At 46.1% G+C, this 22,937-nt stretch overlaps 1 protein-coding gene across 1 annotated transcript in view; it reads left to right on the top strand.

Annotated features, from left to right (window-relative positions):
* Positions 1 to 5,877: 5,877 nt before the first annotated feature.
* Positions 5,878 to 22,937, top strand: part of Micos10 (mitochondrial contact site and cristae organizing system subunit 10) — a 30,812-nt gene continuing 13,752 nt past the window's right edge. Inside the window, exon 1 of the mRNA XM_006980907.4 lies at positions 5,878 to 6,044. Coding sequence (XP_006980969.1) covers positions 5,981 to 6,044 — 64 coding nt within the window. The 5' untranslated portion in view covers positions 5,878 to 5,980. The remainder of the gene's footprint in view (positions 6,045 to 22,937) is intronic.

The raw sequence follows: 22,937 nt of genomic DNA, 5'->3' as shown, positions 1-22,937 counted from the left end.
AATTCTAGCTTAGCCAGGGCCACAGGAGGCTCATCTGAAAAACAGGTGTGTGTGTGGGAGGGGGATGGGGGTGATGGAGAAGTCGCTCAGCAAGAGTGCTTGCCACTCTTACAGAGTACCCAGGTGCGATTCCTGGCACCCACATGCCAGCTCACAAACACCTGTGTGTGACTCCAGCTCCAGGGAATCAGACACCTTCTCCTGGCATCTTCTCTGCACCTATACTCACAGGGGCGTGCGCAAAGAAATAATCTTATGGTTGGGGGTCACCACAACATGAGGAACTGTATTAAAGGATCACAGTTTTAGGAAGGCTGAGAACCACTGCTTTAAAGGCTCCTGAGTAAAGCACTATTAACTGCCTGTGGTGGTGTATACCTTCAATCCCACAGCGGAGGCATTCTGGACCAGCCAGGACTACATAGTGAGATCCTCAAAAATAAATAAGTACCTTAGGTCCTTGGAAAAATGATTGAGACCCCAACCTTGGACAGGGAAGACACAAGATAAGCCTAAGAGTATCTTGTGTCACAAACTAAGAAACTTTTCAAAGGATGACAGTGACATATATTGTCTTCATTAGGGTTTCTATTGCTGTGAAGACACATCATGACCATGGCAACTCTTATAAAGGAGAGCATTTACTTGGGGCTTGCTTACAGTTTCAGAGGTTTAGTCCATCATCATCATGGTGGGGAGCATGGCAGTACACAGGTAGATGTGGTGCTGGAGAAAGAGCCAAGAGTTCTACATCTGGGTCCACAGGCATCAGGAAGGAGAGAAAGAAAGACACTTGGCCTGGCTTGGGCTTCTGAAACCCAAAGCCATCCCCCAGTGACATACTTCCTCCAACAAGATGACAGTTACTCCAACAAAGGCCACGCCCTCTAATCCCTCTCAAGTAGTGCCACCCCTAAAGACCAAGCATTCAAATATATCAGCCTATGGGGGCCATCCCTATTCAAACCACCCCAGTGCACATGTGTTTGTGTGTGTATGTGAGGTCCAGAGGAGGCCATCAGGTATCTTCAATCACTCTTTGCTTTATTTCCTTGAGATAGGGTGTCTTAGTTAGGGTTTCTATTGCTGTGAAGAGACACCATGACCATGGTAACTCTTATAAAATAAAACATTTAATTGGGGTGGCTCACTTACAGTTTCAGAGGTTCAGTCCATTATTATCAATGACAGGGAGCATGGCAGTAAGCAGACAGAGGTGGTGCTGGAGCTGAGAGTGCTACATCTTGCAGGCAACAGGAAATCAACTGATGGTCACACTGAGGGAAGCTTGAGCAAAAGAGACCTCAGAGCCCGCCCCCCTTCCTCAAACAAGGCCACACTTCCTAATAGTGCCATTCCTTTTGGGGGTCATTTCCTTTCAAACCATCATCACACGGTCTCTTGACAACTCAGGTCGTCAGGGTTGGTGGCAAGTGCCTTTCATTGCTGAGCTGTCTCAGTAGCCTTACTGTGTGTGTGTAGGGAAGCCCATACCCTGGTACACATGTAGAGCTCAGAGGACAATTTTCAGGAGTCAATTCTTGAATGAAATGAGGACATGACTGCTCCTAGGTATGGTTGAGGGTAAGATTTTTATTCTGGATATGAGGGAAAATACAGCCAGAGCTATCTAGAAGAGTCCAGACCAAAGAGAGAAAGTAGTGGTCTAAACATGGCTGGCCAATAGACTGAACCAAGCCGTGAGAGGAGAGAGAGGAGAGAGGGAGAGGAGCAAGAGAGACCAGAGAGCTGAGAGCGAGAGAACTAAGAGAGCAAAGAGAGCGTGTGGCCAAATGGCAGGGTTGTATAGGAAGAAGCTGGGGGAAGGGAGGCGAAGCCAGTGTGCTGGAGAGGTTTAGGGTCGGGGGCAGATGAGAAGAGCTGAGAGGAGCCACAGGGACTGTGTGAGCCTGGAGAGGTACATACACTTTATTTGGTATGTGTCACCACAGTCAGCCCTTTGTCCCGAGTTTCTTTTGGATCTGACCATTCTCTCCTTCCATTGCGGATCGTATGTCAAACTCAGTTCGTAAGGGTTGCACAGCAAGCTTGTCTACCCACTTGTGTGGCAGCCCTTTCTTTACATTTTTATTACATTTATAGTGTGTGTGTGTGTGTGTGTGTGTGTGTGTGTGTGTGTGTGTCCCATGGTATATGTATGTAGGTCAGAGGACAATTGGCTGGAGTCGGTGCTCAAATTCATGTGGTCAGGCCTGGTGCAGGGTGCCTTGACCCCCTGAGCCATCTTCTAATTCTTTTTGTTTTTTCTTTTTTAATTACACTCATGATATTCATTAATTACACTCATGATATTAATCACATTTGTGGTATTCATTGATTACATTCACAGTATTCATTCAATAACTATCTTTATGATATTCATTAATTACATTAATTATATTGATTTATTACATTCATGATATTATGTCCTAATGCTACTGTCCATTTGTGGGGCTTTTCCATCATACAAAACAGAGATTCTGTACTTAAGAAATCATTGCTCTATATTCCTTTCTTCTCTGTCTCTAGATAACATCTAATCTTTCTGTCTCTATGAATTTGCATATTCAATATATTTCATGTAATACAATTCTATAGTATTTGTCTCTTTTTTTGAATGTAAAAACATTTTATGTACAGCTGCAGGAGAAATAATACTCAGATAGCCTGAACATAAAAACAGGTTATAATTCAAAAGTCCAGGGTTATTTTAAACAGTAAAATATTTTCTCTGTAGAAAATAGTAAAAATGATAACATTTCCCAACAAGCCCTTTTAAGCCAAATGATAACCTGAATTATACCTATAAATATTGATTAGATTCTGGGGTACAGAAGAAACCTATCTTCATCTGTTCAGAGAGCTATGTTTTACTTAAGTTGTGTAAGTGAGATTCCTATTCATTTTCCCCTTCACTGTTTGATTTACGGCAGACATTTTTCTATAGGCTAATCCATAATCTAAAAAGATTTTAGCCTCCCCTCCTGAAAGTACGGCCAGCATTTTCTTTCATCAGCTTGATACAGTACAAATTCTTATCCTAATAGTGAAATGTTTCACTAAAGCTTGCCCAGTGATTGGGCAAAACCAAAACTTACTATAAGCCACAGTCATCTTAGGGTCCTCTCTGCTAGGTAGCCTCCCTGGTTCTGTGGGTTGCAGTCTGATTGTTCTTTGCTTTGTATCTAGTATCCACTTATGAGCAAGTACATACCATGTTTGTCCTTCTGAGTCTGGGTTACCTCACTCAGGATGATATTTGCTAGTTCCATCCATTTGCCTGCAAATTTCATGATGTCATTGTTTTTCTCTGCCGAGTAGTACTCTATTGTGTATATGTACCACATGTTCTTAATCCATTCTTCAATTGATGGGCATCTAGGTTGTTTCCAGGTTCTGGCTATTACAAATAATGCTGCTATGAATGTAGTCGAGCATGTGTCCTTGTGGTATGATTGAGCATTCCTTGGGTATGTACCCAAGAGTTGTATGGCTGGGTATTGAGGTAGGTTGATTCCCAATTTTCTGAGAATCCGCCATACTGATTTCCACGGTGGTTGTACAAGTTTGCACTCCCACCAACAGTGGAGGAGTGTTCCCTTGCTCCACATCCTCTCCAACATAGACTGTCATTAGTGTTTTTGATCATAGCCATTCTGACAGGTGTAAGGTGGTACCTCAGAGTCGTTTTGATTTGCATTTCTCTAATGACTAAGGATGTTGAGTATTTCCTTAAATGTCTTTCAGACATTTGAGATTCTTCTTTTGAGAATTTTCTGTTTAGTTCTGTAGCCCAGTTTTTAATTGGATTGTTCGGTTTTTTGATTTCTAGTTTCTTGAGTTTTTCTAGTTTCTTTGAGTATATATATATATACTTTGGAGATCAGCCCTCTGTCAGATTTGGGGTTGGTAAAGATCTTTTCCCATTCTGTAGGCTGTCTTTTTGTCTTATTGACTGTGTCCTTTGCTCTACAAAAGCTACTCAGTTTCCGGAGGTCCCATTTATTAATTGTTGCTCTGTGTCTGTGCTACTGGTGTTGTATTTAGGAAGTGATCTCCTGAGTGCACTTGTTTTTTATCCTAACTCCATTGGCTGGGGTCTGACCTCACAGCCTTTTGTGACTGGCTAGCTTTCAATTAATTTGAAAAGGGTAATGAAGGGCGGAGGAAGGGGATGGTCCCTTTAGTTGTGAGCATGCAACAGTGCTTTTGTGTAAACAAGGTTTTATTAGGTTGGGGTGGGGTTTTAAAATTTTAATTCCTCTTTGTAAATACAAGTTTTCCAGTGTTTGATAGAAAAGACTGATACTTAATGTTTCTTACACACTCATATGAATGGGGTAGACATGTCATCTGGAGCAATACACAACAACAGTGCTTCACACAATTTAGAAGCGGTGGTTCTCAACCTTCCGAATGCTGCAACCCTTTAATACAGTTCCTCATTGTTAGGTCTCAAACTTGGGACAAATGGCTGAGGTGCCTATTTAATATATCAAAGTGGGCCTGGCTGCCAGGTTCTCCCAGCATCCCTCAGTCCCTACCTGTTACAGGGTATGGCTGGCATACCTTACCCCTGCTCTAAACTCTGGGTGGGGTGGGGGCTGCCCTTCCCTATATAATCCAGCAATTTTGATTACCTGGTTCTTTTGGTCTACCCTCCTGGTCTCTTGGCCAGTGTCTTGGCCCAGGCCGCCCCTCGGCAGCTCCTCTCTTGCTTTCTCCCCCCTCCCTCACATGTTCACTCTGGGCTCTCCCAGATGTCCCTGCCTTTGCCTACGCTCTCCCTTTTATCTACAATAAACCTCCTCCTCCATCATACTTAGCAACAGTCAGGTCCTTCCTTTTTATTTCCTTCCTCCCCTTCACGCATGTTGTGGTGACGGCTGACCATAAGATTATTTCATTGTGTTGCTACTTCATAACTATAATTTTGCGACTGTTATGAATCGTAATGTTAATATGATATGCAGGATATTTGATATGTGAGTCCCCCCCGGGTCATGACCCCCACGTTGAGAAGCACTGATTGGCGTGAAAGTGCTTAGATGGAGGTGTGAGAATGAACGAACATTCTAAACAGGTAGGAAAACAAAAGAGAGGCCTGGAGGAAACTGTCAAAATTAGGGAAGGGTGGCGACATGCAGTTATGAGAGAAGAAAACAAGGAAGGTGAGGAGGCAGGGACATTTGGGTTGAGGCTCCACAGTGGTTTTTTTTTGTGTGTGTGTTTTTTTAAATCTATTAAAGGCCGGGCGGTGGTTTTTCAAGAATCCCTGTCTCCAAAAAACAAAACCAAATAAAATCTATTAGAAAAATCATTTGTAAATTGTTCATGTCCCAGTAAATAATGCCCCACCATGGCCATGCAAACTACCCTAATTAAACTCAGTGGGTCCTGGCCAGTCCGTGGTGATGCACGGCTTTATTCCAGCACTTGGAAGGCAAAGACAAGCAGATCTACGTGAGTTCAAGGCCAGCGTGGTCTACAAAGCGAGTCCCAGCACAGTCAGGGCGGTTACACTGAGAAACCCTGTCTCGAAAACAACAAAAAACCCTCTGTGGGTCCTATTAAAAAAGGGGGGTGGGGTGGGGAGGGGGGCTTGTTAAGAAAGGGTTCAGGGGGTATGGGATGTGGGATGAGAGGGTGACGGGGATGGAAATGACCAAAATATATACAAATATGAAACTCAGGCGAGGAACGTCCTTCTGGACTCTAGATATTAATCAGGAAGCTGTCAGTCTTCGCCACCTTTCCGTGTATCTCCAAGGTCAGGGTCACCTCGGGCTTCCCGGCAACCTGTCACCTTGACGACAGAGCGTAGGAAACCGGAAGAGACGGAAGACACACGTGATCTCGCGAGATCTGGAGCGCCGGCTCCTGCCGGAAGCCTACGGTGGCGGCCGGCTCTCGCGAGAGTAGTGATCCGTCGGAGCGCGGGGGCCGGCCGTGAGGAGCCCTGGAGTTACCGGAGGGGAACATGTCGGAGTCCGACCTGGGCAGAAAGTGGGACCGGTGCATGGCCGACGCGGTGGTGAAGCTAGGTGAGCGCGTCTCTCTCTGGTAGGCCCTGCCCGGAGCCGAGCGGCCCGCGCGCGGACGGAAAGCCGCAGGGGTCAGGCCGCGGCCTGCGGCCGCCCCGCGGTGCGCTCTGAGCTGCGGGCGGCCGACAGGTGACTGTCAACCCCGGGCGGCGGGGCCGGCTGGCGGAAGGGCGCGGGCGAGCTCCGGGGTAGAAGGAGGTGCAGGCTCGGGGGCGAAGCGGCGCTCGGGGAGTGGGCAGGAGTGCGGGAGGCGCCGTGGAGCCCTGCCACCCCATGGCACACGTCCCCTGGCAGGGGCAGCCCACCCTGCTCCCCGGCGGGAGAAAGCTGCCTTCGGAAGAAGGTCATAGGGGCGTTCTATAGCCTCCGCGGGGCCGCGGTGGGAATTGCTGTCACGCGGGACCTCATTTATCTGAATCTGACTCTCTCGGGTCTGAAATCGGAGACGGAGGTGATGCTCCGGAAGAACTGCCCCAGACAGTAAGATCGTGGTCACCGCAGGCCTCCTTGTTACTCCAGGTTGTCTTTTTCCACACGCGTTCTGTGACGAAACACTTTATGAGGTCATGGGGTTGGGGAAGGAACACCGAGGGAATCCCACTTAGCGTGCTACAGATGTTAGGCGTGCTGCTTAAAACTAGGCGTGAGTGTTTTCCCACGTTGTGACTCCAAGTGAAGCAGTTTGCCTGGAATCTCATTGCTAATATGTGGCATAAATTTAGATATTCCCCTAGGATTTCTGGCTCTGGGTCTCGGGATGGCTGCTGATCCTCCTCTGCATGTTTCTCGTGTGTGTGCTTGTGTGCGCGCGCGCATGTCACCTGTGTCACATATGTAGGTCAGAGGTCGATGTGGGTGCCTTCCTCAGTAGCTCAGCTTTACCTTTATTTCTTTATTGAGACGGGATCTCAGTATGTAGCCCTGGCTGGCCTGGAAAGCTTTGTTGACCATGTTAGCCTTAAACTCATGAGACCTCTGCTACTGCCTCGGGAGTGCTGGGATTAAAGGTGTGAACCTTCTGTTTTGAAAGGGGATCTCAGAAATTGGAACTCAACAATTTGCCAAAACTGGCTGCCAGTTGAGCTTTTTTTTATTGCCTGTCTCTCCCTCCCAGTAGGAGGATTTTTGCTTGGGTGCTGAGGATTCAGCTCAAGTCCTCATGCTTTTAAGGGAAGGGCTTTACCTACTGAGCCATCTACCTCCCCAGTCCCCCAAGACTCTTTCTTCTATACTAACATTCATTGTTGCAAATTAAATTGTTTTTTCTTTGAGACAGGCTCTCAATGTATAGCCCTAGCTGGCCTCAGACTAACAGATCTGCCGGTTTCTGCCTCCTGAATGCTGAGAGTAAAGGTGTGTGCTGTCACACATAGGTTCATATTTTATACCTAGTGCATGGAAATCTATTTAAGAGAATTTAGGATTATATCCTTAGATGAAGATATCAGGAAAGAATAAAATCTTAAGCTTAGTGAAGTTCTAAGCTTAAGAATTTCTGTTTTTCTCACCGTTGTTCCCTGAACCCCAGAAGAGTATAGTGTAGAAATTATTCAGGATGAGCCTGGCAGCCGTCTGGCATGCCTTTAATCCCAGCACTTGGGAGGCAGAGCCAGGCGGATCTCTGTGAGTTCGAGATCATCCTGGTCTGCAAAGTGAGTGAGATCCAGGAAAGGCACCAAAACTACATGGAGAAACCCTGTCTCAAAAAATTATTCAGGATGAATCAATACATGGAAGATTTTATCAGTTACTTTTTCACTCCCAGATTTAGCCCTAACCAGTTTCGCCATTTCCTCATTTTAAATTGTCAGTAACCGTTACTATCTTAGAGGGCTTCGAGAGGGTTAAATGGGCTGGGTTATTATTAGAAATGAGTTATTCTGGAAGTGGCCAAAAATGTTATACTTACTGTGCATGAGTGATTTGCCTGCGTGCATGTCTTGTGCATCATGTACATGTCTGCTGCCGGAAGAGGTCAGAAGAGGGTGTGGATCTGCTAGAGCTGGAGTTACAGACAGTTGTGAGACTTGAGAATTGAACCTGGGTCTTCTGCAAGAGCAGCAAGTGCTGTGAACCACTTAGCCCTCTCTCTAGCCCAGAATATTATTTTTCCAGGACTATACAAAAGAAACCTGTCTTGAGGAAACAAACAAACAAAAAACAAAAAGAAAATAAACAATTATTTTTAATGGTTTGTAATTTGAGAGAGGAGATTTATATACCAGCATAGTCCCTAAACAGTACGATAAGGAGTTTAGAATGCTCTTTGTCTGCAGAGACAAGGTTTAGTCACTCACTTTCTTCCTCATCCTCACTAATTTTTCCTTTGCTTTTGTTAAAATCTATTCCTCAACCCCGAATGGAGATTAACCTAAAAGGGTGAGAAAACTTGGCTGCCCCCCTTTAACCCCAGCACTCTGGAGACAGGCGGGCAGATGACAGTGAGTTCCAGGCCAGCCTGGGCTGTTAAACAGAGAAACTCTGTCTTGAAAAACCAACAGAACAAAACAAAACCAAGGGTAAAGAAACCTGGAGAAAGTGGGCATAATGGCACACACTTTTGGTCCCAGCACAAGAGGCAGAGGAAGATGGATTTTGTCCAGATTGATGTCAGCCTGGGCTGTATAGGTAGACCCAGTCCCAAAACCAAACACCCGCCTCCACAGAAACCTGCAGGAGAAAGCTGTAAATCCTTAGCACGGACTGCAGGTACCTAAGCAGGACATGGTGGTATGTGAGTGTTGATGCTGCAGGGTGTCTGAGGTGGTAGCAGCTGAGGTGAGTTTGGTGCTGCTGGAGGAGGGGGTGGACAGAAGCAGAATAGTGAAGTGAGGCCAGACATGGTCGAGAGCAGATGAGAGCCAGCACCGAGAGTGACGTAGTTTCTGCTGGAGAGCCTCTGAATTGACTAGAGTGGCAGAGCCCTCCAGTGAGAGACCATTGCACAATGGCTTGCATTTGGGTAGTATTTTGTTTTTAATTTTAAGTTAAATACTTTTTTTGAGACTGTCCTCAAACTGGAAATGTAATTGAGCCTTGAATTACTGATCTTTCTGATTCTCCTTCTAATCCTGCCTCAGCTCCTCAGCACTACCAGGTCCTCTAGACCTCGACTATGTGAGTAGGGTTTTGTTGTTGGTTTTTCTATACAAGGTTTCTCTGTGTAACAGCTGTAGCTGTCCTGGAACTGGCTTTGTAGACAAGGCTGGCCGCCTGGCCTCCAAGTCACTTGCCTCTTCTACGCGCCCCCCCCCCCAAACAAAATAAAACAAAACAACTGGGTTTACAGGTGTAAGCCACCACACCCGGCTATAAGTGGATATTATAAGCATATGAAAACATTTCTTAAGCCAGTTGTAGATTAGGAACTCCGTCAAGGTGATTGTCTCTCCTCTTTCTCATCTGATTAGCTTGTCTGCATTTCTTAGAAGGATAGCACCAAGACTGGAATTTTCCTTCATGGTAATTTTTTTTTTTTAATTTAAATTTTTATTTTGTGTGTGTTTGTTCCTGCCATGGTGTGCATGTGGAGGTCAGTGGGACAACTTGTAGGCTTCAGTTATGTCCTTCACAGTGTGGATCCTGGGGTTCTAACTCAGGTCACCAGGCTTGGCAGCGAGCATCTTTACCCACTGAGCCATCTCCCTGGTCCACTGGTAAAGTGCTTGATCAGCATTTGGAAGTAAGCTGAAGGGGTGCAGATGAGCCTCATCACACTAAGTCACAAGACAGACTGATTGTACATCCCAGTGCATACCAGACCACAGTGAAGACAGGCCATGATTTCAGTCCCTTCTAATGGTTGGGTTTGAACATGATCCAGTAACACTTGAGAACAGGCTTTCAGGTTTGAGGGAGCACCAGAGTTGAGACTCGAGTGGGCTGACCCACTGACAATGGGCTTAGAGAAAGAGCAGAAACGTAAGGGACAGGAGCCCGGGGTCCCCAGACTGAAGAACGGTGCTCTCCTGTAGCTCTCTTCTTCCAGTTCCTATAGGTTCCCAGAGGTGTTGGGCGCTCTCTGAGTCTCTTCACCAAGTGCTTTCCTAGCGCTTGAGAAAGGAGATGGAGCCTCAGGGAGTGATGGTTTGCACTGAGATGTGTGGAGTAAGATGCAGGCTGGGAGAAACAGTCACTGCAGTTTTCAGTTAGGTCTGGTTGATGATTTTGCTCTGGCTCTGCAGACTGCAGAGAAGCCACCGTGACTGGATGGAAGCCATTGTGAGTGAGCCCCTCTTAGTGCTGGAGATGGAATCCAGGACCTTGCATTTTAACTCTGAGCTGTACCCCCAGCCACAAGAGGACTATTTTTTATTACAAGTGTTGTACAACCGGGCACTTTTAAGAAGTGTTCTTAGCCAGACAATGGTGGCACACACCTTTAATCTCAGCACATGGAAGGCAGAGGCAGGCAGATCTCTGTGAATTGTGAAGCCAGTCTAGTCTACAGAGCGAGAGAAACCTTGTCTAGAAAAAAAGAAGTGTTCTTCAGGCTAGAGGTGGGCTCAGCAGTCAAGAGCACTTACTGCTTTTTCAGAGGACCTGAGTTGGTTCCCAACACCTCCATCACAGTTCACAACCACCTCTAACTCCCGCTCTAAGGGATCTGATGCCCCCTTCTGACCACCTTGGGTACTTCACCTGGATGTACAGACTAACTAATGCAGCACCAACTACAGCCCCACCACACTCCACCCCTTTTAAAAAAGATTTATTTTTGTGTTTGTGTGTGTGTCTACCTTTATGGACTACTGAGTGTGGCTATCCACAGAGGACAGAAGACAGTGTTGGACCCACTAAGCTGGAGTTTGAAGCATTTGTGAGCCACCTACTTGGGTGCTGGGAACCAAATCCAGGTCCTCTGCAAGAACAGCAAGCATTCTTAACCACTGAGCTATCTCTCTAGACCCCAAGAGAAACAGTTGTTTCCCCTGTTAATTCTGTTAATCTACCCTGTTAATCCCTGTTAAACTACCTATTTATCTTGTTGCAGTTAGTGTTGAAGAATAGGTAATTTATAGATTATCTGGCGTGGCTCCCTGACTTTGGACAGAAGGTACCAAGGGACAGACAGACAGCTCCTAGTTCATTACATCAATTTTGCACATTTCCTCAACAACCCGTATTCTTTTCCTTTTGTCTCCTGTACCCCCGACCCCCACACCATTTGTATTGCTGGGGATCAAACTCAGGCCCTAGAGCATGTTAAACATGGTCTCTGGCAGACTATACTCCCGCCTCACATTTTACCCTCCTCTTAGGTCTGTTCACCCATAAATATGACATTGTTTGTGCTGACAACCCTATTGGTACTTAGGAAGTTCTTCAGTGTCCTGTTTGCTGAGGTCAAAGTATTTTCCCCTAGGAGTGGGTATTGCCATCTGAAGTTTGCAGTTTGTTTCTAAACTTGATTTTTGGTGAGCGACACAGTAGTTGTTAAGTGAATGGCATGTATTCTGAGAATTTTGAAGCCCATGTTCTCCGCCCATATCTGAGATTCAGAGTATATTTATTAACTGAATCAATTAGCATTTAAATAAAAAAGTCAACTATTTTATGTGAATTTTTGCTAGTTCACATACTTGATCATGTGTCTTTAAACTCTTGGGGAGTTTTGTTTTGTTTTGTTCTGTTTGTTTTTTGAGACAAGGTTTCTCTGGGTGGCAGGTTGGCCTGGAACTCAGAGATCTGCCTGCCTCTGCCTCAAGAGTGCTGGGATTAAAAGCATGAGCCACCAATTCCCCCGATTCCCGTGGGGAAGGGGGTGGCTTTTTTTTTTTTTAAACCAACTTTTATTTCCTTGTGGAGCATAAGTTACAGTCAAGAGATCTTAGCATTAAAGTAGTGTTAAAGCCTGAGAGGCAAAGGCAGGAGGATTGCTGCAAGTTCAAGTCCAGGCTGGTCTACATAGTGATTTCCAAGCTAGCCAAGGCCAAATTCAAGACCTTATTTCAAACAAAGAAAATAAAAAGTGGTGTAAGAACTATTTGGGAGAGGCCGAGTGAGAGCGTAGAGCAGAGAGCACTTGGTATTTAAACAAGTGATGTTGCTTTAAGAGAAGTGCCAGAGCTTTATTGCAGGAAATTAAAAAGGAGTGAAGAATATTACATTTTATGAATGGCATGTTCCATTAGTTATATGTGAATACGTCATTAATGGTTTTGCTAATTTTATGGATTGATTTTTGAATTTTATCAGATTTCTGGGACGCTCTGGTTCTCCTTGTCCTCTCAGTCAAAGGGCTGTGCTGCTGCTTTTCCTTCATGTCCGAGTGGTTCAGCCTGTGCACACCCTAGCCCAGGCTATCCTGGAACTCACTGTGTAGCCCAGGCTAGCCTCATCACATAGATCGGCCTGCCTCTGCCTCCTCAGTGCTGGGATTAAAGGGTGCACCACCACTCAGCTAAGGCACACAGTCTTTGTTAGTGGGCATGGAAGGCAGAGTACCCCAATTGGAGGAGGCCTGGTTGTTCTGGTCTCTGCAGAGCTGGTGCCCTCAGTTTGGATTTACTGCTCTGGGCTGCATAGGGATTGTTCGCTTTCTTTGTGTGCATGTGTGTTGGTGCATGTCCATGTGTATATGGACCTTCAAGGTCAGCCTAGTGGGCTATAGAATGAGATTCTGTCACTAGAATAAAATAGAGAATACTTCCTCAGATAGTTTAACACTAGTTACTGTGATAAGCTCTGGGAGTGGAGCGTGGTGCACGCATATTCAGGTTCTGGGAAAGGAAAAAATGGGGGAAAAAGAAAAAGAAAGAAAGTCAGTCAGTCAGTCTGGGTCACTCCAGGATGATGGGGTGGCAGCAGTGGCAGCTCTTAACTGCACTCAGCATGCTGTCTTCCTCAGCTCCTGCTCTCTGGAAGGGAGGGCATTCTTCACATTTCCCCCATGAGGACATGGGGCCGTAGGGGCTGAGAGCTCTGGCTGCATAGTGTTGTGTTCAGCCCCTTTTGTCTGCTTCCCTAAGCCCGTACTTGGGGCTACTGTTTATTAATGGCAGAGGCATGGGAAGTGTGTTAAAGAGCTCATGTGGGGGAGGGATCAGAATTGAGACAAGAAAGGTAGAAGGGAGGAGGTAGTTGAGGGGAGTCTCTACACATATTAAAAAGTTTGGATTTCCAGTGCTTGGGCAGCGGAGGCAGCTTGGTTTACAAAGTGAGTTTCAGGACAGCGAGGGCTGTTACACAGGGAAACCCTGTCTCTAAAAACAAAACACCCCAAACCAAAAGCCCAAACCTGCTTTGTTGCGGTGTATTTCGGGCACTGTTAATTCTGTTTGAAGTATTTATTCACAGACTTGTGCGACCATTCTCGGTCTCACTTCAGAGTTTGTTCCTGCCACAGAAACCCCGGACACCGTTGCTCCCAGTCGGAGCCCCTAGCCCTGCAGCTGTTCCAGACATTGTGCAAAGTGAAAATATCCACATGTGGCAGAGGGTGTGGGGGCTCATGCCGGTACTCAACACTCACGGGGCAGAGTCTGGAAGGTTGGTTGGGGTTCAAGGCCAGCCTGAGCTACAGTGTAAGACTCATCTTTAAACAGAAACACAACACAACATGTGGTCTTTGGTGTCTGTGGTATTTCACTTAATTTAATTTTTAAGTGTATGTGTGTATGTGAGGGGTAGGGCCTGGGGTTACAGGTGACAGAGCAGCCTGATGCGGTGCTGGGAACTTGGGTCCTGAATGAGAGCAGCACACACTCTTAACCACTGAGCCATGTTTCCAGCCCAGCTTAATGTTGTCACAGTACATCCATGTTGTATGTGCCAATATTTCATTTTTTTTTTCTTTTGTTTTTTTCGAAACAGGGTTTCTCTGTGTAGCTTTGGAGCCTGTCCTGGAACTCACAAGAGATCTACCTGCCTCTGCCTCCAGAGTGCTGGGATTAAAGGCGTGTGCCACCACCGCCCGGCATTGTTATTTTTTGTTACAAATGATATGTAGTAGTGAGGCAGATCATCTGTTGTTTATTCACTAAAGTTGTTCGTACTGTGTATGAGAATGTGGGCAACACTGAGTGCATATAGAAATCAGAGGACAACTTTCAGGAGCTGGTTCTCCTTCATCTTGATTTGAAGCAGAATCTCTCTTACTTCTGCCACCTCACTGGAAGCCAGACTTGCTGGCCTGCTGGCTTTTGGGCCATTCTCCCGCCTCTGTATCCTATCTTGCCAAAGGAATGCCAGCCAGTTCTTACCATGTCCAACTTTTTACCTGGGTGTCAGCCACCAGAATTTGGGTCGCCAGATTTGAGTGAGCAGCAAGTGCTTTCACACACAGAGCTGTCCCCCACAATCCTGTAAATACTTTTGGCTGTTCTGAATAATGTTGCTATGATTAAGTGACAAGGTTTATGTGGACAAAGGTTTCCCTTTCTCTTGGGTGTGTACCCTAGGAGTGGAATTGCCAGATTGTGTGGCAGCTCAGCTTAATTAACACTGAAGAAATTCATTGACTGTTGAGCCTTAAGAGGGACATAGTAGAATTTCAGATTTCAGAGAAATCACTCTCAAGCACACGAGAATAAATTGGCAGGGGGTTGGCGGGGGCAAAAGGAAAATGAGGATATGGGTTAGTGTGTTAAGGTAAAATCCGGCTGAGAGGATGAGGTGAACAGCAGAACTCAGGGGCAGGAGTCCATGGATGGCAGGTTGACCTAAGACAGTGCACTAAACCTGTATGTGGCTGTTGGTGGCATGTGGCATGGCTGGAGTGGGTCATCTGCAGCTCAGTCAGAGGTGGAAGTTGCCCTTGTTTTGTTCGTGAAAACAGAGGGTTTGGCCTTGTCCCTCCCTTGCTAGGAAAGCAGGACACTTCAGATTCAGCCTGACCTGCTTCTCATTTAGCCGGCAGAGCCAGTAATCAAGTCTACTTAGATTGATTGTTTAAAGCTGTTTACTAAACATTTTACTGAAGGAGGTCGTTGAATGAAGTCATGGAAAAAGAAAGAAAGCAGATTCATGTTTTTCTTAAAGTACCAGTTCATCTGATGAGTTTGGGTTACCATAGCATTGGTGGCTCACCAGGGAGTGCCTTTGTGTACCCCAAGTTTGTAAGCTGATGCCTGGCTCTTCATGGAGTAGTATCAGTCAGGCTAAACTAAATACTTGAAAGGCTCTTGGTTCTGTCGAGTTCAGGTTTCGAATTAGTCCATGTTAATTGTTGAATAGTCATGCTTTGTTTGCTGCGTGGTTTTCAGAGCAGTGTGAGCAGACTTTTCTGTTTGCAGCAGCAGTACAATTCGTGGACATTGTGATCCTCCTGGAGAATTGCCTGCGGGCATTACAGAATAATGTAATTAGGCGCTATATGGGACTTGAAAACATTTAAATTGTGTTCTGCTGTGGTTTTATGCTTTCCTGAAATGTGGCCTGAAACAGTTTATTAGTAAATATGCTGAATTGCTTTCTTTGGCAAGTGTATTTCAGGATTGAGTCCAAGTAAAAATTTAAATATTTACTTATAGAAGTTGTTTGGTGTGGTAATATTTTTACCGTGGCTGTTGACCCCCTGGTACAATTAGGGCATTGCTCCACTGGAGCTCATCTGAGACCAAGAGAGGGAGAAGCCGCTGACAGTACAGGACGCTTGCTGGCTGCTGCCATGTCTGCTACACGGACACGTTACCTGGTTGCTGCTGCTGCTCCTCCTCCTCCTCCTCTTCCTCTTCCTCCTCCTCCTCCTTTTTACTAGAAACAGGGAGGTTAATAATATCTTCTCCTTTGAGAAAGGGTCTTACTCTAGCTGTGGCTCACCTGTGAGAGAGTCTATGTTGACCTCTAACTCACTTTTCCCTGTTTCAGTCTCCCCAAGTGCTGGGGTCACTGGCATGCACCACCACACCCTGCTAGGATTGGTTTTTGTTTTTGTTTTTGTTTTTCTAGTGAGAGAACTAAGGTTTAAGGCTTGTATGGGGATTCAGAGGCTCACTTGTTAGTTGGGTTTTGGTGCTGTGAGCAAATCCTAGGCCATGCATGGTGCATGCTTGCTGCATCTGTGTTGTATCACTAAGCTGCACTTCCTGACTTTAAATATGTATGAGGAACTAGAGAGACGTGGTTAAGGGCAGCTGGCTACTCCTACAGAAGACTTGAGTTTCATTCCCAGCACCCACATGGTGGCTCAAAACCATCCATAACTCCAGTTACAGGGGACCCAACCCCTTCTTCTAACCTCTCTGGGCACTAGGCATGCATGTGGTACTCATAACTGCATGCAGGCAAAACTTTATACACATAAAATAAATCCAAAATTAAAATAAGAAAATAATCTATGCAAAATTATAAACAGTTAAGATTCAAAAAGGGGTTTTTGTTGTTGTTTTATTTGTTTTTAGACAGTCTCGTTGTAGTCCATGCTGGCCTTGAACTTGGAGTGATCTTCTCAGCCCTTGACCCCAGGTACTGGGATTATAGGTGTTAGCAGAGTAATTTTTAACAAGAACAGAGCTGAGGACTTAATTACTCCGCTTAAGTACAAAGCAGGGTGGTATTGGAGGAAGGATATACACAGAGTAGTACAGAGTCTAAAATAGGCCAAGAATGTGTGTGTGGCCAGTTCATTTTTAACACACACAGTTTAATGGGGAGAGGAAAATCTTTTCAACAAACTGCAGGAACAGCTGTGTCCACACAGAGACAGAATGGACCTGATTTGATTGTAAAAGCTGAAGCTGCAAAACCTTGAGAAGGAAAAGTAGAGAGGAGTCCTGTGAGCTGAGGGCGGAGGAGGACTCTTAGGACACAGAAAGCAGCACTCACAAAGAAAAGCTACAGGACGTGTTCACATTCTAAACTGAGTTCTGAAAGACACCTGGAGAGTTTAGAAGCCTTAGAATGGGAGAGGATCTTAGCAGTGCACACAGCCGACAGAGAGGACTTGTTTCAGCACATGGGGAACGCTGATCACAAGAAAAACTATGTAGGATGCTTGAAAAGAAGTTTTACTCTCAGTAACTAAGCCCAGGGAAGGACAGCTCCATCTGCAGTCACGGGAAAGATGTGGTAAGACTGAGCTATGCCATTAAGCGTTAGAATCCCAAGCTTTACAAGTTGTACAGTAGTGTCGCTGAGGTAAGGAAGGGGCAGGCTCCGACCTGTGCAGCACTGGGGGAACAGCGGGATGGTAGGGCTGTCTTGGCCCAGTGTCAGCCCTGTCCTAGGACAAGTCCACACGGACACTCCGGAGTGTCCGTCCCTAAGAGCCCCCAACTGGAGACGGCTGAGATGTCTCTCTGTTGAAACTCAGTCATAAAAGGAACTCACTGTGCTATCTCTGACTTACAATTCCAGTTATATATAAAATTCTAGAAAATAAACTCCACATTATAATGTAAGAAAGTAGGTAAATGATTTCAGGAGACTATGGGGAGAAGGAGGAACGGGCCATAGAGGGTACCAGTGGTGGTAGTGTTTGTGGGTTTCAGTTCTGGCTGAACAGGCATGTACTTATTTTAAAATTTTTACATTATTGTGCTGTGTGTGTGCATGCTTGCACATGTGGAGGACAACTTGTGGGAATGAGTTCTCTCTACCATGTGTGTTCTGGTATATCAAACTCAGGTTCTGGGGGTTGGCAACAATTGCCTTTACCTTGCTGGCCCCAAATGTGTCCGGGGAGGGGGGTGCTGGGGTTGGGTGGGGATGGACTCTCAGACATACTGGGCCAGCGTTCTACCACTAAGCAACTGTGTTCCCAGACCATGCCTGGGTAAGAAAGTAATTGAACCCAGTGGGTCACACCCAGGGGGACTTCCTGGGGGAGGAGGGTTCCAGCAGGAGAGGGCAAAGGGGTGAAAAGGGCAAACCATGGAAATTCAGACTACGAAAGAAAACACAGAAATGAGAATAGTGCTTTCAGTCTGTGTCTCATTGTATGTGTGCGTTCATGTGCTTGAATGTAGTATCCGTGTGTCACATGATATGTGTCTAGAGGAAAACCTGCGTTGGTCCTTACCTTCCCCAGGGTCTCTTGTTCCCTGTTTGCAGAGCAGGCTAGCTGGCCCAGAGGCTGGAGAGTATGCTCCTTCCTTCCACCTTTCTTCCCGCTACAGGAGCATGGCAGTCACAGACAGGTACTGCTACCACATCCCTTCCGCTGGTGCTGGGACCTGAACTTGGGTCTTTGTGCCTACTCGGCAAGTGCTTTGCCCTACCCATAGATAATCATTTTTAAAAAGAAAAAAATGAATCAGTGTCTCTGGTAGTTTGAATGTAATTGGCCCCCATAAGCTCATAGGGAGTGGCACTATTAGGAGGTATGGTCTTGTTGGAGGAAGCGTGTCACTTTGGGTTTGAGGTTTCCTATGCTTAAGATACCTTCCAGTGTCATAGTCCACTTCTGTTGCCTTCTGATCAAGATGTAGCCAGCACCCTGTCGGCCTGCACACCGCAGTGCTCACCCATGATGATAATAGACTCTGAAACTGTAAGCAAGCCAATTAAATATTTTCCTAATAAGAGTTGCTTTGGTCTTGGTCTCTCTTTTTAAAATATTTATTTATTTATTATGTATACAGCATTCTATCTGCATGCATGCCTACAGGCCAGAAGAAGGCATCAAATCTCATTATAGATGGTTGTGAGCCACCATGTGGTTGCTGGGAATTGAACTCAGGCCCTCTGGAAGAACAGGCAGTGCTCTTAACCTCTAAGCCATCTCTTCAGCTCCTCATGGTGTCTGTTTACAGCAGTAGGAACCCTAACTAAGACAGTGAGTGTCTCACTATGTAACTCTGGCTGCCCTGGTATTTGCTGTATAGACCAGGCTGGCCTCCAACTCAGAGATCTCCCTGCCTTTTGGTAGTTACTTTTTAGCTTGTCGTTTTTAAAGTGCAGAAAGCTAATTGGAAATATTGGGGCAGGCAGCACAGAGAGAACAAGAGCTCAGGGTAGACTTGGGCACAGAGTGGTGGGGGCCGGTGGCTAAAGGAGCCTCCTCCTGGTGAGGGGCTGTCTTAGAAGCTCGTGGGCCACTGCTGATGCATGTGGGAGACTGTAGAACAGGGAGATTTGTTCAGCTTTCCAAGTCCCTTCCTTACGGTAGAGTAGAAAAACTGGGTCAGAGTTGACAGTCTGGGAGAAGCTGAACCCAGCGCCTGCTTTAGTGTTTGCTGTCTAACCCACGTCAGAGTGCCTAGACTCATCTTTCTGTTGCTGGTTTCTTTTTCTTTCTTTCTTTTCTTTTTTGGTTTTTCGAGACAGGGTTTCTCTGTGTAGCTTTGCGCCTTTTCCTGGAACTCACTTGGTAGTTCAGGCTGGCCTCGAACTCACAGAGATCCGCCTGGCTCTGCCTCCCAAGTGCTGGGATTAAAGGCGTGCGCCACCACTGCCTGGCCCTGTTTCTGTTTTCTGAGACAGGGTTTCTCTGTGTAGCCCTGTCTGTCCTGCAACTTGCTCTGTAGATCAGGCTGGCCTCAAACTTAAAGATGCACCTGCCTCTGCCTCCCGAGTGCTGGGGACGAAAAGCGTGTGCCACCGCCCAGCTCATCTATTGTTTTTGCAGTGTGCTGATATGATGATGGACAGATTTCTTCTCCAAGTACTGGCAAAAAAAATACTACTCCAAGTATTGACAAAGTGTTTTTGAGTTCAAACAAATGCTGCTGCTTCTCCTCCTTTTCTTGTCTGAACTTGTACAAATTAGACCACTCAAACTTCTTCCTTCATAGATCTGAAACGGAAGCACATGACTGAGCTCCATCCTTCACTCAATAGGAAGGTTTGTTCTAGGAGATGCCAGGTTCTTGTCATCATTCAGATGATGACGTTGAAATCTGGTACTTGCAGACTTTGGTCTTCGCATCAGAATACAAGACACTCATCTTAGCTTTTCACAGAGAGGTTGTACTCTGTGAATGACTGGGACTTGATATCTGCTTCTAACTGCTACGTTAGAGCATTTCTCCCTTCACTTAGTTCATGAGAACTGTGTTCTTGGGCTCTTTCTTGGAGAGCTTAGTACAAGCTGGAGCTTGTAGAGCTGTGCAGTTACGGGCAGCAGAGATCTCTGTGGTGTCATTTCCTCACTGTACCTGTCTGTGGCAGATGAAGCGTCAAGAAAATGTTGCCACTGACAGAAGTCCTGAGAGTGAGGCAGTCCATCCGGCACCTTTGCAAACACCTGTGTGAGTATTAAGTTAGAAACATTGATTCATGCCAAAAACATTTGTCCTGGGGCTGGAGGGATGGATGGCTCAGTGTTTAAAAGCATGTACTGCTCTTAAAGAGAACCCAAGTTCAGCTGGGTGTGGTGTGCATGCACAGTACTTGAGGGGCAGAGGCAGGTGGATCTTTGTTGTTGTTTTTGAGACAGGGTTTTTCTCTGTAACTCTGGCTGTCTTAGAACTCACTTTGTAGACCAGGCTGGCCTTGAATTTACGGAGATCTGCCCACCTCTGCCTCCTGAGTGCTGGGATCAAAGGCGTGCATCACCACTGCCCTGCTGCAGGTGAATCTCTGAGTTTAAGGCCAGTCTGGTCTACAGAATGAACTATAGGACAGCTGGAGCTACACAGAGAAACCATGTCTGGAAAAACAAAAACAAACACAAACAAACAAAAAAATCAAAACAAAAAACCCAAACCAAAACAACAAAAACCAGAGGACCCGAGTTCACTTCCTAGAGCCCAGGTCAGAACGCTTGTAACTATAGCTCCAGGGGATCTGTTGCCCTCTTCTGGCTTGGCAGGCACATCACTCATACATGTGAATGTACATACACACAATTTTTTTTTTAAAATGTATTTTAAGAAAATGTTTGTCCCTTTGCTGTCTCCGTTAATCTTTTTTCCAGGATTTCTGCTGTGTCCTTCCCTCTGGATCCCTTAGCTAAACACTGGCACCAGGCACAGCCACCCCTGATCCTTAGAAGTTCCTAGTGCCACCCAAGCCTGGCTTTATTTTATATTGTCTGGCTTTAAAAGCAGGTTCCACCTTTGCCCGCATGGAAATCTGGGATGGGAGAGGGAGGACTGTTGAGGACAGACAGAAAAGTGTAAATTGCCAGAAGAAGCTGCAGACTGCTCGTAGGGCCTAGGGTGTGGCTCAGGGGAAGAACTTCACCCAGCTGCTTAGGCCCTGGGTTCCAAGAGCAGTATCACAAACCCAATCGGCCTCTGTGGAGAGAACTATGAAGTCTGGATCCTGTCTCCTGCTGTTTCCCCTAATGTGGGAGCCCACAAAAGCTTCCTAGTTAGATCTGAGCTTGCTTTACACTGCAGGGCTGCATTAGGGATGGCTTGACCACGTGCATGATCACCAGGTGGTTGGGATGGTCTATACTTGGCTGTGTTAGGGGGAGGTCTTTTGCTCCACTCCTTGGCATTCCTTTAAAAGCCCTTTAGTAGGGACAGAAGGGGATAGTGGGTTTTGACCTAGGCCCTCCAGAGGCTATCCTATGTTTCTAGCTGTCTCTCTCCTCTGTATTTTTATCTACATATTCCTCATTTCTCTCTGCTCGAAAATACCCTGGGGGGAAGAGAGAGCTGGTCTCCCTCACCCTAACTGCTGTCTCCGTCTTAACTCCGTCCTCATTCTGCCAGAGTCAGCTGTGAAAGTGTACATCTGATGGCCACGTCCCCATTGGGAGCCCTCTACTGCTTCCCCGTTGCTCAATGGGCAGCAGCCATGAGGCTGCAGCTGTTGGTTAGCATGACACAAAGGCCAGTTTGCTTCACCTCCTCCCTCCAGCTGGATGACTTAGCAGCAGGGCGCTCCTGACAGCCCACTCTCACCTCCTTCTGCCATAGCCCTTAGGCTTCCAGTTTCTGATCATTACCCACCTCAACACTGGACAGTGCACTTATGTGGAGATGTCCTTTCCCAGAGCTTAGAACAGCACACAGTAGGTATTCAGTTGGTATAATTAAGGGAATGCCCAAATTACTGGCCAGACTCTATTTTGGAAGGGGTTATTCTCTTGTGCTGAGTCTAAATTGATTATAATGGTTAAACACTTGCCAGTCTACCCATGTGTGACTGAAGGCAAGTATTTAACTTTGCCGTGCCTCAGTTTCTCTTCTCTTAAATGGGGCTCATAGAAGTTTATTATAAAGATTAAGTGAGGAAATTGAATCCAGGAATGCAAGTGCCTACCTAGTGAGGGTTTTTCATTCTGCTACTGTGCAGTTCTTTTTTTTTTTTTTTTTTTTTTTTTGGTTTTTTCGAGACAGGGTTTCTCTGTGTAGCTTTGCGCCTTTCCTGGGACTAACTTGGTAGCCCAGGCTGGCCTCGAACTCACAGAGATCCGCCTGGCTCTGCCTCCCAAGTGCTGGGATTAAAGGCGTGCGCCACCACCGCCCGGCCAACTGTGCAGTTCTTAAACACAATGCAGATTAAGAAACTTTCTTACACTTTTATTTTGTGTGTATGAGTGTTCTGCCTGGTTTTGTCTGTATACCACATTTGTGCAGTGCTTGAAGAGACCAGAAGAGGGCATTAGATCCCTTGGGACTGGAGTTACAGGTTGTGAGCTGCCATGTGGGTGCTGGGAATTGTAGCAGGAATCTTAAAAGTTCTTATTAATAAAATCAAACCTGAGGCCATTTATTGGGGTGAACTGGAAGATCAGAGATACAGAACAGGCCACAGCTAACCTCACGTCGCCGGATCCTCAGCTGGTCTTGTTTCCTCAGACTGGAAGCTTCTGTGTCCTCATCCCAATGGTTCTCAGCTGAACTGCTGCTAGAAGCCTGAAAGCTTAATCAGCCAAAAGCTTAACCAGGCCAAATGCTTCTAGTTTCTCGTACTCATGCCTTATATACCTTTCCGATTTCTACCACCACCCCTTGGGATTAAAGGCTTGCTTTCTGGGATTAAAGGCGTGAGTCACCAGGCTTGGCTGTATCCTTGAACACATGGATTTCTGCCTCTGGAATGCTAGGATTA

Source organism: Peromyscus maniculatus, chromosome 2 (assembly GCF_049852395.1).
Source record: "Peromyscus maniculatus bairdii isolate BWxNUB_F1_BW_parent chromosome 2, HU_Pman_BW_mat_3.1, whole genome shotgun sequence".
Lineage (NCBI taxonomy): Eukaryota > Metazoa > Chordata > Mammalia > Rodentia > Cricetidae > Peromyscus > Peromyscus maniculatus.
Note: the sequence above shows the minus strand (reverse complement) of the source record. Positions and strands in the feature narration are given on the sequence as shown.